The 14,819-nt window shown below is 52.7% G+C and overlaps 1 protein-coding gene across 1 annotated transcript in view; it reads right to left on the bottom strand.

Moving 5' to 3' along the window:
* Nucleotides 1-1,655: 1,655 nt before the first annotated feature.
* BPTF (bromodomain PHD finger transcription factor) overlaps nt 1,656-14,819 on the bottom strand; it is a 56,741-nt gene continuing 43,577 nt past the window's right edge. The window contains exons 29-31 of the mRNA XM_072131671.1: nt 3,089-3,173; nt 2,517-2,703; nt 1,656-2,385 (exon numbers count right to left, since the gene is read on the bottom strand). Of these exons, the coding sequence (XP_071987772.1) occupies nt 2,352-2,385; nt 2,517-2,703; nt 3,089-3,173 (306 nt within the window). The 3' untranslated portion in view covers nt 1,656-2,351. The remainder of the gene's footprint in view (nt 2,386-2,516; nt 2,704-3,088; nt 3,174-14,819) is intronic.

Here is a 14,819-nt window from a genome sequence, read left to right as displayed (position 1 = left end):
CAGTGACTAAAGCCCCCATGCGGTGCCAACACTGCCTGGCAGGGGAGTCCCAATGTGGTGCCTTAACTGCCCAGCAGGGGAGCCCCAGTGCGGTGCCAGGAGTGTCCAGCAGGGGGGCCCCAGTGCGGTGCCATGAGGGTCCAGCAGGGGGGCCCCAGCGCGGTGCCACGAGTGTCCAGCAGGGGGGCCCCAGTGCGGTGCCATGAGGGTCCAACAGGGGGGCCCCAGTGCGGTGCCATGAGGGTCCAGCAGGGGGGCCCCAGTGCGGTGCCATGAGGGTCCAGCAGGGGAGCCCTAGTGCGGTGCCATGAGGGTCCAGCAGGGGGGCCCCAGTGCGGTGCCATGAGGGTCCAGCAGGGGAGCCCCAGAGCGGTGCCATGAGGGTCCAGCAGGGGAGCCCCAGAGCGGTGCCATGAGGGTCCAGCAGGGGAGCCCCAGAGCGGTGCCATGAGGGTCCAGCAGGGGAGCCCCAGAGCGGTGCCATGAGGGTCCAGCAGGGGGGCCCCAGTGCGGTGCCATGAGGGTCCAGCAGGGGGGCCCCAGTGCGGTGCCATGAGTGTCCAAGCAAGGAAGCCCCACGAGTGTCCAGAAGGGGAGCCCCAGTGCGGTGCCATGAGTGTCCAGCAGGGGAGCCCCAGTGCGGTGCCACGAGTGTCCAGCAGGGGAGCCCCAGTGCGGTGCCACGAGTGTCCAGCAGGGGGGCCCCAGTGCGGTGCCACGAGTGTCCAGCAGGGGGGCCCCAGTGCGGTGCCACGAGTGTCCAGCAGGGGGGCCCCAGTGCGGTGCCACGAGTGTCCAGCAGGGGGGCCCCAGTGCGGTGCCACGAGTGTCCAGCAGGGGGGCCCCAGTGCGGTGCCACGAGTGTCCAGCAGGGGGCCCCCAGTGCGGTGCCACGAGTGTCCAGCAGGGGAGCCCCAGTGCGGTGCCACGAGTGTCCAGCAGGGGAGCCCCAGTGCGGTGCCACGAGTGTCCAGCAGGGGAGCCCCAGTGCGGTGCCACGAGTGTCCAGCAGGGGAGCCCCAGTGCGGTGCCACGAGTGTCCAGCAGGGGAGCCCCAGTGCGGTGCCACGAGTTTCCAGCAGGGGGGCCCCAGTGCGGTGCCACGAGTGTCCAGCAGGGGAGCCCCAGTGCGGTGCCACGAGTGTCCAGCAGGGGAGCCCCAGTGCGGTGCCACGAGTGTCCAGCAGGGGAGCCCCAGTGCGGTGCCACGAGTGTCCAGCAGGGGAGCCCCAGTGCGGTGCCATGAGTGTCCAGCAGGGGAGCCCCAGTGCGGTGCCACGAGTGTCCAGCAGGGGAGCCCCAGTGCGGTGCCACGAGTGTCCAGCAGGGGAGCCCCAGTGCGGTGCCACGAGTGTCCAGCAGGGGAGCCCCAGTGCGGTGCCATGAGTGTCCAGCAGGGGAGCCCCAGTGCGGTGCCATGAGTGTCCAGCAGGGGAGCCCCAGTGCGGTGCCATGAGTGTCCAGCAGGGGAGCCCCAGTCTCCTCCCTCTCATTTACATAGAACACAAGACATTACAATTTTTGACTCCAAACTAGACCCAGTAATTAACACACAACCAGAAATATCTGACCCCGCTGACCTCTTCACTCCTCCCCCTCATCTACATACAGCATCTCCTCCCATCATCCACCCCCAGCAGTGACACGAGGCGGGGGATGGTCGGGGGAGACATGACGCCCCCATTTATTGTCATTTACATCCATAATTTAATTTTTTTTTTACAAAAAAAATTGAAAATTTTAACATTTACAAAGAAGAACCTCAAAACTGAATGTTGCAGCTGAGCCGGGGAGCGGGGAGGGCCCGAGCCCCCAAACAGTCACCAGTGCGTGCGGCGGCCATATTGGTGATGGCCCCGCCCCCTGCGTCTCGCCAGCCTCTCCTTTCATAGAAAGAAACGACTTTTCGGATTTTCTAATAATTTTTTTCCCCATGTTTTCTAAATGACACAAATTTGTGTTAAAACACAGGACAAAATGCGTCGGGTCCAGACCGCGGCCGGCCGGGGCGGCACCGCGGCTGCTGGCTTTACTTTTTTTTTTTTTTTTTAAGTTTTAGAAACTTTTTCTCATTTTCGTAAGAAAAAATAATTAGTTGACAAATGAGCGGGAATAAAAAAACGTCTCTGAACAATAAATAAATACGTGAAAAAGTCTCTGAACGGTAAAGCGGCTTCTTCATTGAAGAACATGCGACATGATGCACGGGGCGAGCGCCACTCTAGCCCCTCCTCCTCCGCCGTAGCATCGCCCCTCCCCCAATCCTCTGTCGCTTTTGTCCTTTGGACAAATTAATCCCAAATCTTGCGAGTCCTGTGTCTGCGCTGAGCCAGAATCCGCGGCCTCCGGGTCTAAGAAGCCGACTGCAGCTTGTTGTTGTGGGACCTGCGTACACAAAACGAGTTACACACCAGAGACCCTGAACATCACATGATGCCAGAGCCTGCTGGGAGGACAGTGTGTTCAGTCATCACGGGCTCATACTCCTTACATGTAGGTGTCCGCTGGCCACTTACCTGCTGGCCTTGAAAGCTTTCAGCTTCTGCACAAAGAAGGACTCGAGGACCTCGGCGCACTGGCAGAAGGAGGACTCGCTGGGGTTGTAATAGCGACAGTTGTCAAATATTTTGGTCATGTCGGCTACAAACTCGGTCAGCTTCTTGTAGTATCTGCTGCGGAGCCGGTCCTCCATGGTGGCCAGGTCTGCGGGGGAACAGAGAGCACACACAACTGTAACAAACCCTAAGATGCTCACTGACAGCAAGCAGAGGTGTGGAAGGGCTGACAAGCTTCATAAACGAGAAAGCTAGAGAAATGATTCTCAGGGGTCAGTGACTGCAGCGACGTCCAACCATAGAGGACCTGCAGCTCCGGAGGTTAATGAAGCCCTTAACGAGGCCGACTGTGCAAACACTAATTAAGCTGCAGCTCAGGAGCATTGTGCCTCCCCCACTAAGATGTGAACTGCTGGACTGTGACCGGCCGCCCCCTCCTTCACTATTCACAGGATTAGCCCTGCATGAGCGACATCATAAATATGGCCACCCCGTGGTCACCGGTGCCGCTCCTGACTTGTGCTCTGACTAACCCATTGGTTCCTTGATCACCGCATAATAGTCCGGAGCGTCTTCTGGGTCCACGGCCTCCTGGAAGGGCCAGGCCATCTTATGTGCCTGCAGGGACAAGGACAGGAACAGATCAGTGCATAGAAAAAAACAAGATTACATGCTGCTGCACTCACTACCTCAGAGCTGAAATCTTAATGCAGGCCCTACTTGTTCAGTGTCTGCACATGACTTTTCCTTACAAGTCTTTCTAGGAACTTTCTTTAACTCCTCTTGAATTACAGAAGCTCAACTAATCTGTAATGTTCCTTACAATTTCCATCGGCAGCCTGAATCATAGTGAGTGCAGCTCTGGGGTATAATACAGGATGTAACTCAGGATCAGTACAGGATAAGTAAATGTCATGTATGTACACAGTGACTGCACCAGCAGCAGAATAGTGAGTGCAGCTCTGGGGTATAATACAGGATGTAACTCAGAATCAGTACAGGATAAGTAATGTCATGTATGTACACAGTGACTGCACCAGCAGCAGAATAGTGAGTGCAGCTCTGGGGTATAATACAGGATGTAACTCAGGATCAGTACAGGATAAGTAATGTCATGTATGTACACAGTGACTGCACCAGCAGCAGAATAGTGAGTGCAGCTCTGGGGTATAATACAGGATGTAACTCAGGATCAGTACAGGATAAGTAATGTCATGTATGTACACAGTGACTGCACCAGCAACAGAATAGTGAGTGCAGCTCTGGGGTATAATACAGGATGTAACTCAGGATCAGTACAGGATAAGTAATGTCATGTATGTACACAGTGACTGCACCAGCAGTAGAATAGTGAGTGCTGCTCTGGGGTATAATACAGGATGTAACTCAGGATCAGTACAGGATAAGTAATGTCATGTATGTACACAGTGACTGCACCAGCAGCAGAATAGTGAGTGCAGCTCTGGAGTATAATACAGGATGTAACTCAGGATCAGTACAGGATAAGTAATGTCATGTATGTACACAGTGACTGCACCAGCAGCAGAATAGTGAGTGCAGCTCTGGGGTATAATACAGGATGTAACTCAGGATCAGTACAGGATAAGTAATGTCATGTATGTACACAGTGACTGCACCAGCAGCAGAATAGTGAGTGCAGCTCTGGAGTATAATACAGGATGTAACTCAGGATCAGTACAGGATAAGTAATGTCATGTATGTACACAGTGACTGCACCAGCAGCAGATAGTGAGTGCATCCCTGGAGCTCGTTACATCGTTAAGCTCTGTCTGTTGCTGTGAGAGGCTGTGTGCTGCTGCTGCTCTGAGCTCCAGGAATAATCCACCTCCACCTGGGGCCTGCTCTCTCCCTTCCCAGGGAGGGGGTGGGTTTCCAGGCATGAGCCAGAGCGGCAAGCCCCAGGCTCCTGCTTCCCGGGCCAGGCCGGCGGGGGGCAGGGGTAGCCAGGAACCGGCCGGCGCTATGGAGGACTCAGGGGTGAGACGTTCCACCAGGAGTCGTAGTAATACTGCTCCTGCTCCCCCTGGGTCCAGTGCAAAGAGGCAAACCCAGAAGCCGGACGTCCATGATGGTGCGGGTGAGAGCGGTCCTTCCGGGGCTGGAGCCATGAAGCGGAGTGCTCACAGAGGTAAGGCTGACCATGCGGGGGGAGGCTGGGCGGTGCAGGGGCCCCGGGAGTCTTTGTCCACCTATGCCTCCCGGGTCCAGAGCCACCTCTGTGAGTACGAAGAGGCGACTAAGACCATCAGGAGGCTCCGGGAGGAGCTGCGTTGTGCCCGCGCCAGGGCGAACACGGCGCAAAAGAAGCGCAAAATAGAAATTAATGGAGAAATTAACCACCTGAAGGCAGAGATTGCTAAGCTTGATAAAAGAAAAACTTTCATATTAGATAATAGCGGTCCGTTCAAAGAAAAACTTGTTAATGACGATAGATTTGCTCAAATGGCTGATACCAGAGAGCAAAGGCTGAAGGGGTTGCAGCCTGTGAGCCAGGTGGAGGAGGAGGATGATGATGATGATAACGAGCAGCAGTTCCCACCTGGCGGCCTGCAGGAAGATCAGCAGGCCTCGTGCAGTGGGCCCCCTGCAGGACAGCCAGCAGTAACACCTCGCTCGGGGGAGGACAGTGACACCGGCAGCCAGGGAGGGGCGCTCATGGCTGAGATCCGGCTGCTCGAGTCCCCAGTGCGCATGGAGAACTTTTCCTTTGGTGATGAGCTCCCAGAGGAAGCCGCTGGGGGGAGCAGCCGGAGGAAGAGTAAGAAGACCAGGCCAAAGCAGCAAGAAGAGGTGAGATTCATCTTTACCCCCCTCCCTGTACACCCCCCCGGGCAAAGCGCAGGGTCAGCTCACTGTGCAAGCCCTGCTACCCAAACCCCCCCGAGTTCTGCTGTGGACCCGGTGCAAAGGTGCAGGGAGATTACAGGTGTGACATCTGGTGTGGCGATGGGCTCCGTCTCTGTTTGTGGTAACAGTGGGGGAGCAGGGGAGGCATCGGCCGCAAGGCCGGACATTCAGGGCGGCTCGGATGTGGCGATAACATCAAAATCCAGTGCTGTGGTGCGTCCCCCAGTGGGAGGGGGGGATAGCCCGGCACTGGTGGCAGCTTCCGGTGCCTCCGCGCCTCTTCATGCTGTCGCTGCTGATCACTCAGTTGAGAGGCGGGGGCAGTGTGGAGGGGTCGCTGAGGCTGAGGGCTCCGAACCTCCCAAACAAAAAGTATTATTTTGTGTCGGTGTTGGGGATAATGCACATTCTGTGGAGACTGGAGATCAGCGGCGCCTCACACCGGCTAAAGAACAGCGGCGAATGTTACCAAGCAACAGAAAAAGTAAAATAACATCTGCTACCGATGATGCGGAGGGCACAAGAGTTGTGGTCCCCTTTGGGCGATGCTCTGCGAGGGGACCCCCGTCCCTTGTGCCCGAAGATGCGGAGGTGGTCATGTCCCCTGATGTTGGTGCTGGTCCAGCCAGTGTGAGTGGAGTCAGTAATGTTGTGGTGGATAATGTGAATGGTGTGAGTGGTGGAGAACCGTTACCAGTTATGGGAGTGAGTGATGGAGTGACTGGTGGTGTGGGTGGCGCGGCTGAGGTGGGTAGTGTTAATGAGGTAGGTGCAGGGGTTGGTCCGGTTGCTCCCCCAGTGGCGACCCCTATTAAGAGCTATGCCAGTGTCGCTGCTGGGGGAAGTGGGGTTCCATCATCCTCGTCTCTGGGCTCTGGGGACGGCTTTTTGCAACGGCGCCTCCTGCAGGCCTTACAGAAGGGAGAAAGGACGATCAATGTAGCGGGGCAGGAGGTTGATTTGTCATTTTGGATAGAGAGGCACGGCCTGTCTGCCTTCCGAGAGCAAAGAGGCAGGGAGACATCATGGTCACTCCCGACAACCGGGCCGGGTGCTAACCGTAGGAATGTGGTCCGTCTTCGGTGGCGTGGCAGTGATGTGTGTCCCCCTCGGGCACGAGTAGTTGAGCTGCTGCTGAAGATGGACTTCAAGGCGGCTGACATCTTTGCCTTGATCCATCCCTATGGTACATCTGAGTTTGATATCAGCTTTGTTCGGCCGGAGGGGCTTGAGCTCTTCTGGTCCAACTATGAGCTGAGATACAACGAGCCCGAGTGGCGGGACTTTGCTGTGCAAGCAGTGTCCCGCCAGAGCGAGGTCAAGAAAGTGACCGTTCTTACCCGTAACGAATCACTATCTTGCTTTGACATCATGACCTGGATAAATCGTTATGGAGAGGTACTGGGAGTACCTGAGAAAAATCGTGATGAGTATGGTATCTGGTCAGGGGCCTGGACCTTCATGGTGAAGTTGAGGCGTTCAGGTAACTCAGTCGCCCACATCCCTTCATCAGCCTTCCTGGGGAGGGATCGGATCCTGATCTTCTACCGGGGGCAGCCTAGGCTGTGTCACAGGTGCGGTGACCCCACACATTTCAGCGCAAACTGCACCGTGCAGAAGTGTGCGTTGTGTGGGGGTGTCGGCCATCTCGCTGCATCCTGTACAGGGCAGATTAGGTGTAACCTGTGTGGTGATCTCGGTCACCCGTACAGTCGTTGTCCTCTTTCCTTCGCTAATGCAGGCTCAGCCTCAGCGGGTGAAAGCCATGAGGCTGAATCTGCTGGGGAGGGGACTAGCAGAGGCGGAGGAATGGAGGGGCCAAGGAAGAAAGACAGGAAAAAGACGCCTGCCCAGCTAAGGCGTCTAGAGAAGCGTCAACAGGAGAGAGAGCGGGGGGAGTCTCGGGCTGCTGGGACAACCTCTGGCGCTCTCCTGGAGACCTCACCTGTCGCTGAGGCCCCAGGGGATGATGTACTGGATGAGGAGGTCAGGAGGATCGAGAGAGAGGAAGGTGCCACGTCCTCAGACTCCTCCCATTATGGGAGTATGGATGAGGATAATAGGGTGTGGCTAGAGGAAAAGCGTAAGCGTGGCGCCAAAAAGAAGAAAAAGGGTAAAAAGAAGGGAGGTGTAAGATCTTCTCCCTCCCTGACTAAGATACCCAAGGAAGGTGCAACCGACCCCCCGCTGGTCGAACTTTCAAATCGGTTCCTGGCCCTGGATGGAGCCTCTCCTGCCGATGGAGGGGCTGAGGGTGAAGGGCCAGAGGTGGCGGAGCCTGCAGGGGGTGCCGAGTCTCCCCCTGGGGAGTCAGGGTCCTCAGGAGGGGAGACTGGCCCAGAGTCTGGAGACGAGGATGAGGGGGCAGGTCCTGGATCTGCCCCTGAAGCATCAGAGGTGCGGGAGATGGACACCACAATATGTCTAAAAAGGGGGTGTTCATTTCCCGAGGGTGGTGGTAAGATGGGTAAAAAGAAAGCCGTCCAACTCAATCACTCATGATGGCGGCACCCACTCCGTTGACGCTGGCGTCCATTAATGTCGCCAGCATTAAGTCTGATGCGGCTAGATTTGCGGCCTTTGATTTTCTCGGCCGTGTTGAAGCCGACATTTTATTTTTGCAGGAGACCAGGCTGCCAGATTTGGCGGCCGTGTTTAAAGCTAAGAGGGAATGGAGACACGGGCCTTCCTGTTGGTCTCTTGCGGCCGAGCCGTATAGCGGAGTGGCGGTCCTTTTTACCGCACCGGTAGAATGCCGACGAGTTGTTGAGTTAGAAATGGGGAGGTGCCTGATCCTGGATGTCCTCATGAAGGGACAAGAACTTCGCCTAATTAACATCTATGGTCCCCAGTCCAAGTGGGACAGGAAGTGTCTCTTTATGAGGATCAAGCCCTACCTTTTTACAAGTCGGCAGGTGGTCTTTGGAGGGGACTTCAATGCTGTCACGAGGTCCCAGGATAGGGGAGGTTCCAGAGACAAGCTGACTTATGATAGCGTCGCTCTTAATAGCATAGCCAGTGAGGCTCGCCTGGTGGATGTCCACATCCGGCACACCCCAGGCCACGCGGGGTTCACCTATTATAGGGGTAGCTGCAGGTCTAGAATAGACAGGTTTTATTTAAAGGAGGAAGCCATCTCTTCAGCAGTGTCCGTTGTTGAGGTGGAGTTCTCCGACCACTGTCTAATTTTGTTTTCTCTGAATGTTACAGAGACCCCCCGGATGGGAAGAGGCTACTGGAAGCTCAATTCGTCTCTCCTGGAAGAAGCGGAGATAAGACAATCCTTCGAGGACTTTCTTCAGAGCCAGGTACCATTGCTGGGCCTATGTAGCAGTAAGTCAGAGTGGTGGGAGATGCTCAAGAAAAGGGTAGCGAGATTCTTCCGCCAGCTCTCGAGCCTCAGGAGCCTGGACAGGTACCGCCTGTATCAGGGCCTGAGGAGGAAACTCGAGCATCTCGTCTCGTCTGGAGGTAGTCGTGAGGACATCTCCAGAGTGAAATCCTTGCTGAAGAGGTGTCAATACGATAGACACGCATCTTTGGTTTTTGAGAGGGATTACGGGAAATACCGCTCGCCCGACCCTTACAGGAACTGCAAGATGTCAGTGAATGGTAAAGTTGTCACGGGACTGGTTGACAGTACGGGATCCCTGAAAAGGTCCAGATCAGGGATTCTGGAGGTCGTCAGATCCTTCTACTCGCACCTCTTGGGCAGGAAGGATCTAGATCGGGATGTGATATCGGCTTTCCTGGCTGAAACTGTCCCTGAGCCAGGAGTAGACCCCTCTCTTGATGTTTTGACAGAGATGATCAGGGAAGAGGAAGTCAGCCGGGCGATTGAAGGGCTCGCCCTCAAGAAATCGCCAGGCCCGGATGGCTTAACATCTGAGTTTTATAAGACCTTTAAGGACGCCTTGGTTCCCCTCTTGACTGAGGTATTCAATGAGTGTCTTTCCTCGGGCGCTCTGCCGAAGTCAATGAGGAGGTCTGCCCTGATCATTCTGTCAAAGGGTAAGGACCGATCTCGTGTTGAGAACTGGCGTCCCATAGCGCTTCTCAATACGGACAGAAAGGTTTTGGCAAAGGTGCTGTTTAATCGGCTGGTGCAGTTTGCACCCCGGCTCCTTTCGGGGACCCAGCACTGCTCTGTTCCAGGCCGCAGTACATTTAGTGCTGTGCTTTGTGTCCGGGAGGCAGTGGAGCAGGGCAGGGCTGGTAACTGGAAGGGGTACTTGCTGTCCTTGGATCAGGCAAAAGCGTTTGATCGGGTAAACCACGAGTACCTCTGGTCTGTCCTTCTGAGGTATGGCCTGCCTGGGGAGTTTGTCAATTGGCTGAAAGTTTTGTACGCAGGGGCAGAGAGTTTCCCGCTTGTGAACGGTTGGATTGGCCGCTCTTTTGAGGTCGGGTCTGGTGTTCGCCAGGGTTGTCCTCTGAGCCCACTTTTATACGTGTTCGCGATTGACCCATTCCTTAGGAGGGTTGATCGTGGGCCGTTGGTGGGAGTCGGGATGGATCGGGCAGCACCGGAAGCCACTCTAAGGGTGGTAGCGTATGCTGATGATGTCACTGTTTTCGTGTCCTCGGGAGGGGAGGCGCAATGGGTGATGTCAGAGGTTGACCGCTACTCAGAGGCTTCTGGGTCCAAGATCAACCGGGATAAGTGTGAGAGTCTCTGGCTGGGAGAGGGGGATCCAGGGTTTGATCTCCCGGACACTCTTCCAAGGCCCCAGGACTCTGCCAAAGTTCTCGGCATCGAATTCGGCCAGGGGGATTACCCCATGCAAAACTGGGACGGCAGGCTTAAGATCGCCGCTCAGAAGGTGGACCAGTGGAAGGGTTGGTCTTTGACCCTCAGAGAAAGGGTTAATCTGATCAAAACTTACCTGCTCCCATTGCTGATATATCTGGGCAGTGTGTGCATGTTGCCAGAACCCCTCTGGACTCGGGTGTACAGTCTGTTCTTCCAGCTGTTATGGGGGAATAGGCTGAACCTAATCAAGAGGGAGGTTACTTACCGCACGAGGAGACAAGGAGGGTTGTGTATGGTCAACCCTGTGGTGTTCCTAGTGAATACCTTTCTTAAGATCAATATCGCAAACCTCTGGAAAGAGAGGGCTCCTCCGTGGGTATACTCCTGTAGGGGATGGGCTCCTCCGTGGGTATACTCCTGTAGGGGATGGGCTCCTCCGTGGGTATACTCCTGCAGGGGATGGTTTCGGCCTTTCTTCCAGGAATGGGAGACAGGAGGGCGAGTGAAGGATCTCCGCACACCACATGGGCATCTTCCGGCTTACGCTACCCCGGTTCTGAAGGTGATTCGCCGGTGGGGTCTGGGAATGTGGGAGATCAGGACCATGTCGAGGAAAGTCCTTGACAAGAGGGTTCTGTTGACCCATTTCCAGAAGCCTCTGGCCCTCAGGGATTGCCCAAGTCGGGATCTGGGGGTGGGTTTGAGTTTATTGAATTCTATCCGGATCCCCTTGAAGTTTTGGGACTTGGCTTGGCGCTGCTTCCATGGAAAGCTGTGTGTGAGGGACAATCTGAAGTGTAGGAGCTCTGAGGAAAGGGGTTGTCCCCGGGAGGAGTGCGGTGGCCTGCTGGAGAGCATGGACCACTTCCTGCTTCAGTGCCCCTTTAACACAGAGGTGTACAACCGGGTGGGCGCTTCCATCCATTGGCCCGGGTTGGCCGGTCTCTCCTATGCGGAGTGGGCCTATGGAGCATTCAGAGGCCTGGGTGGCCGGGACCGCTGCACGTTATTCCTAGTCAGTCTAGTGGTCAGGTACCACACGTGGAACGCGCGGTGTTTAGTATCGACCCAGCGTAAAATCCTCCCGGTGGATGAGGTGGTTAGGAACATTCTGGGTGACCTGGTGAAGGTGCGCTCTCTGGAGTATGAGAGGCTGGGCACGGGGAGGGCCTCTCTCCTTTGGAGGGGGTTCTCCTTTAGTGTCCCTTAGTCTGTCGTCTCCTCTCCTGGTGTTGGGCTGATGCTGCACTGTAGATTTTTGTTTTGTGTTCTGGGCATGTAGTGATGTTGGGCTTGCAGGCACCGAACCTGGGCTTTATGTGATTTTGATTGAAGTTGTTGAGATTTTATTTGTATTCTGTTTTCTTTATGTTGTGTTGTAAATACTGTATACATTGTATATATTGTATATAGTTGGGTTTGGGACATAGTGTTAGGTTGGGAGGGGGGTGATGGTGGTGGGACTTATGAACGACCCTGGGCACTGGTCTGGACTACTTAACGCAAACTTTGGACGTTAGACCAGTGTCTGGGAGGAAGGGGAGGGTGCGGGCGAGGGATTTAGTTTAGTGTAGTGATGTGTGTATTATGTATTATATATTTAAAAAAAAAAAAAAAAAACGGGTGTGGGGTGTGATCTGAGTGGGGTGGTTTGTTATTAGAGGGTGTGGGGTGGGTTTATGTATATTTATAGTCATTTATGTTTTATTTGTGGGTGTGGCTTGTCTTATTGTTTATTGGTTTGGTTGAGGATGTGATAATCGGTTGGGTGGGGGTTGTAGTATTTGGTGTATTGTAAGTTATTGTTTTGCTAGGAGTGAATGTGGCTGGACCAGCAGGTAAGATTGTATATATTGTATATTATGTTTGGTTTGTATTGTTATGTTTTTTACTTTTATATAAAATAAAAGATCTACAGGATGTAACTCAGGATCAGTACAGGATAAGTAATGTCATGTATGTACAGTGACTGTACCAGCAGCAGAATAGTGAGTGCAGCTCTGGGGTATAATACAGGATGTAACTCAGGATCAGTACAGGATAAGTAATGTCATGTATGTACACAGTGACTGCACCAGCAGCAGAATAGAGAGTGCAGCTCCGGAGTATAATACAGGATGTAACTCAGGATCAGTACAGGATAAGTAATGTCATGTATGTACATAGTGACTGCACCAGCAGCAGAATAGTGAGTACAGCTCTGGAGTATAATACAGGATGTAACTCAGGATCAGTACAGGATAAGTAATGTCATGTATGTACACAGTGACTGCACCAGCAGCAGAATAGTGAGTGCAGCTCTGGGGTATAATACAGGATGTAACTCAGAATCAGTACAGGATAAGTAATGTCATGTATCTACACAGTGACTGCACCAGCAGCAGAATAGTGAGTGCAGCTCTGGGGTATAATACAGGATGTAACTCAGGATCAGTACAGGATAAGTAATGTCATGTATGTACACAGTGACTGCACCAGCAGCAGAATAGTGAGTGCAGCTCTGGAGTATAATACAGGATGTAACTCAGGATCAGTACAGGATAAGTAATGTCATGTATGTACACAGTGACTGCACCAGCAGCAGAATAGTGAGTGCAGCTCTGGAGTATAATACAGGATGTAACTCAGGATCAGTACAGGATAAGTAATGTCATGTATGTACAGTGACTGCACCAGCAGCAGAATAGTGAGTGCAGCTCTGGGGTATAATACAGGATGTAACTCAGGATCAGTACAGGATAAGTAATGTCATGTATGTACACAGTGACTGTGCCAGCAGCAGAATAGTGAGTGCAGCTCCGGAGTATAATACAGGATGTAACTCAGGATCAGTACAGGATAAGTAATGTCATGTATGTACATAGTGACTGCACCAGCAGCAGAATAGTGAGTACAGCTCTGGAGTATAATACAGGATGTAACTCAGGATCAGTACAGGATAAGTAATGTCATGTATGTACACAGTGACTGTACCAGCAGCAGAATAGTGAGTGCAGCTCTGGGGTATAATACAGGATGTAACTCAGGATCAGTACAGGATAAGTAATGTCATGTATGTACACAGTGACTGCACCAGCAGCAGAATAGTGAGTGCAGCTCTGGGGTATAATACAGGATGTAATCAGGATCAGTACAGGATAAGTAATGTCATGTATGTACATAGTGACTGCACCAGCAGCAGAATAGTGAGTGCAGCTCTATAGTATAATACAGGATGTAACTCAGGATCAGTACAGGATAAGTAATGTCATGTATGTACACAGTGACTGCACCAGCAGCAGAATAGTGAGTGCAGCTCTGGAGTATAATACAGGATGTAACTCAGGATCAGTACAGGATAAGTAATGTCATGTATGTACACAGTGACTGCACCAGCAGCAGAATAGTGAGTGCAGCTCTGGGGTATAATACTGGATGTAACTCAGGATCAGTACAGGATAAGTAATGTCATGTATGTACACAGTGACTGCACCAGCAACAGAATAGTGAGTGCAGCTCTGGGGTATAATACAGGATGTAACTCAGGATCAGTACAGGATAAGTAATGTCATGTATGTACACAGTGACTGCACCAGCAGTAGAATAGTGAGTGCTGCTCTGGGGTATAATACAGGATGTAACTCAGGATCAGTACAGGATAAGTAATGTCATGTATGTACACAGTGACTGCACCAGCAGCAGAATAGTGAGTGCAGCTCTGGAGTATAATACAGGATGTAACTCAGGATCAGTACAGGATAAGTAATGTCATGTATGTACACAGTGACTGCACCAGCAGCAGAATAGTGAGTGCAGCTCTGGAGTATAATACAGGATGTAACTCAGGATCAGTACAGGATAAGTAATGTCATGTATGTACACAGTGACTGCACCAGCAGCAGAATAGTGAGTGCAGCTCTGGGGTATTATACAGGATGTAACTCAGGATCAGTACAGGATAAGTAATGTCATATATGTACACAGTGACTGCACCAGCAGCAGAATAGTGAGTGCAGCTCTGGGGTATAATACAGGATGTAACTCAGGATCAGTACAGGATAAGTAATGTCATGTATGTACACAGTGACTGCACCAGCAGCAGAATAGTGAGTGCAGCTCTGGAGTATAATACAGGATGTAACTCAGGATCAGTACAGGATAAGTAATGTCATGTATGTACACAGTGACTGCACCAGCAGCAGAATAGTGAGTGCAGCTCTGGGGTATAATACAGGATGTAACTCAGGATCAGTACAGGATAAGTAATGTCATGTATGTACACAGTGACTGCACCAGCAGCAGAATAGTGAGTGCAGCTCTGGGGTATAATACAGGATGTAACTCAGGATCAGTACAGGATAAGTAATGTCATGTATGTACACAGTGACTGCACCAGCAGCAGAATAGTGAGTGCAGCTCTGGAGTATAATACAGGATGTAACTCAGGATCAGTACAGGATAAGTAATGTCATATATGTACACAGTGACTGCACCAGCAGCAGAATAGTGAGTGCAGCTCTGGGGTATAATATAGGATGTAACTCAGGATCAGTACAGGATAAGTAATGTCATGTATGTACACAGTGACTGCACCAGCAGCAGAATAGTGAGTGCAGCTCTGGGGTATAATACAGGATAAGTAATGCCATGTATGTGAGAATAGT

This window comes from Engystomops pustulosus, unplaced genomic scaffold (assembly GCF_040894005.1).
Source record: "Engystomops pustulosus unplaced genomic scaffold, aEngPut4.maternal MAT_SCAFFOLD_117, whole genome shotgun sequence".
NCBI classification, from domain to species: Eukaryota; Metazoa; Chordata; class Amphibia; order Anura; family Leptodactylidae; genus Engystomops; species Engystomops pustulosus.
The sequence above is the reverse complement of the archived record's forward strand: the minus strand, read 5'-3'. Positions and strand labels throughout refer to the sequence as shown.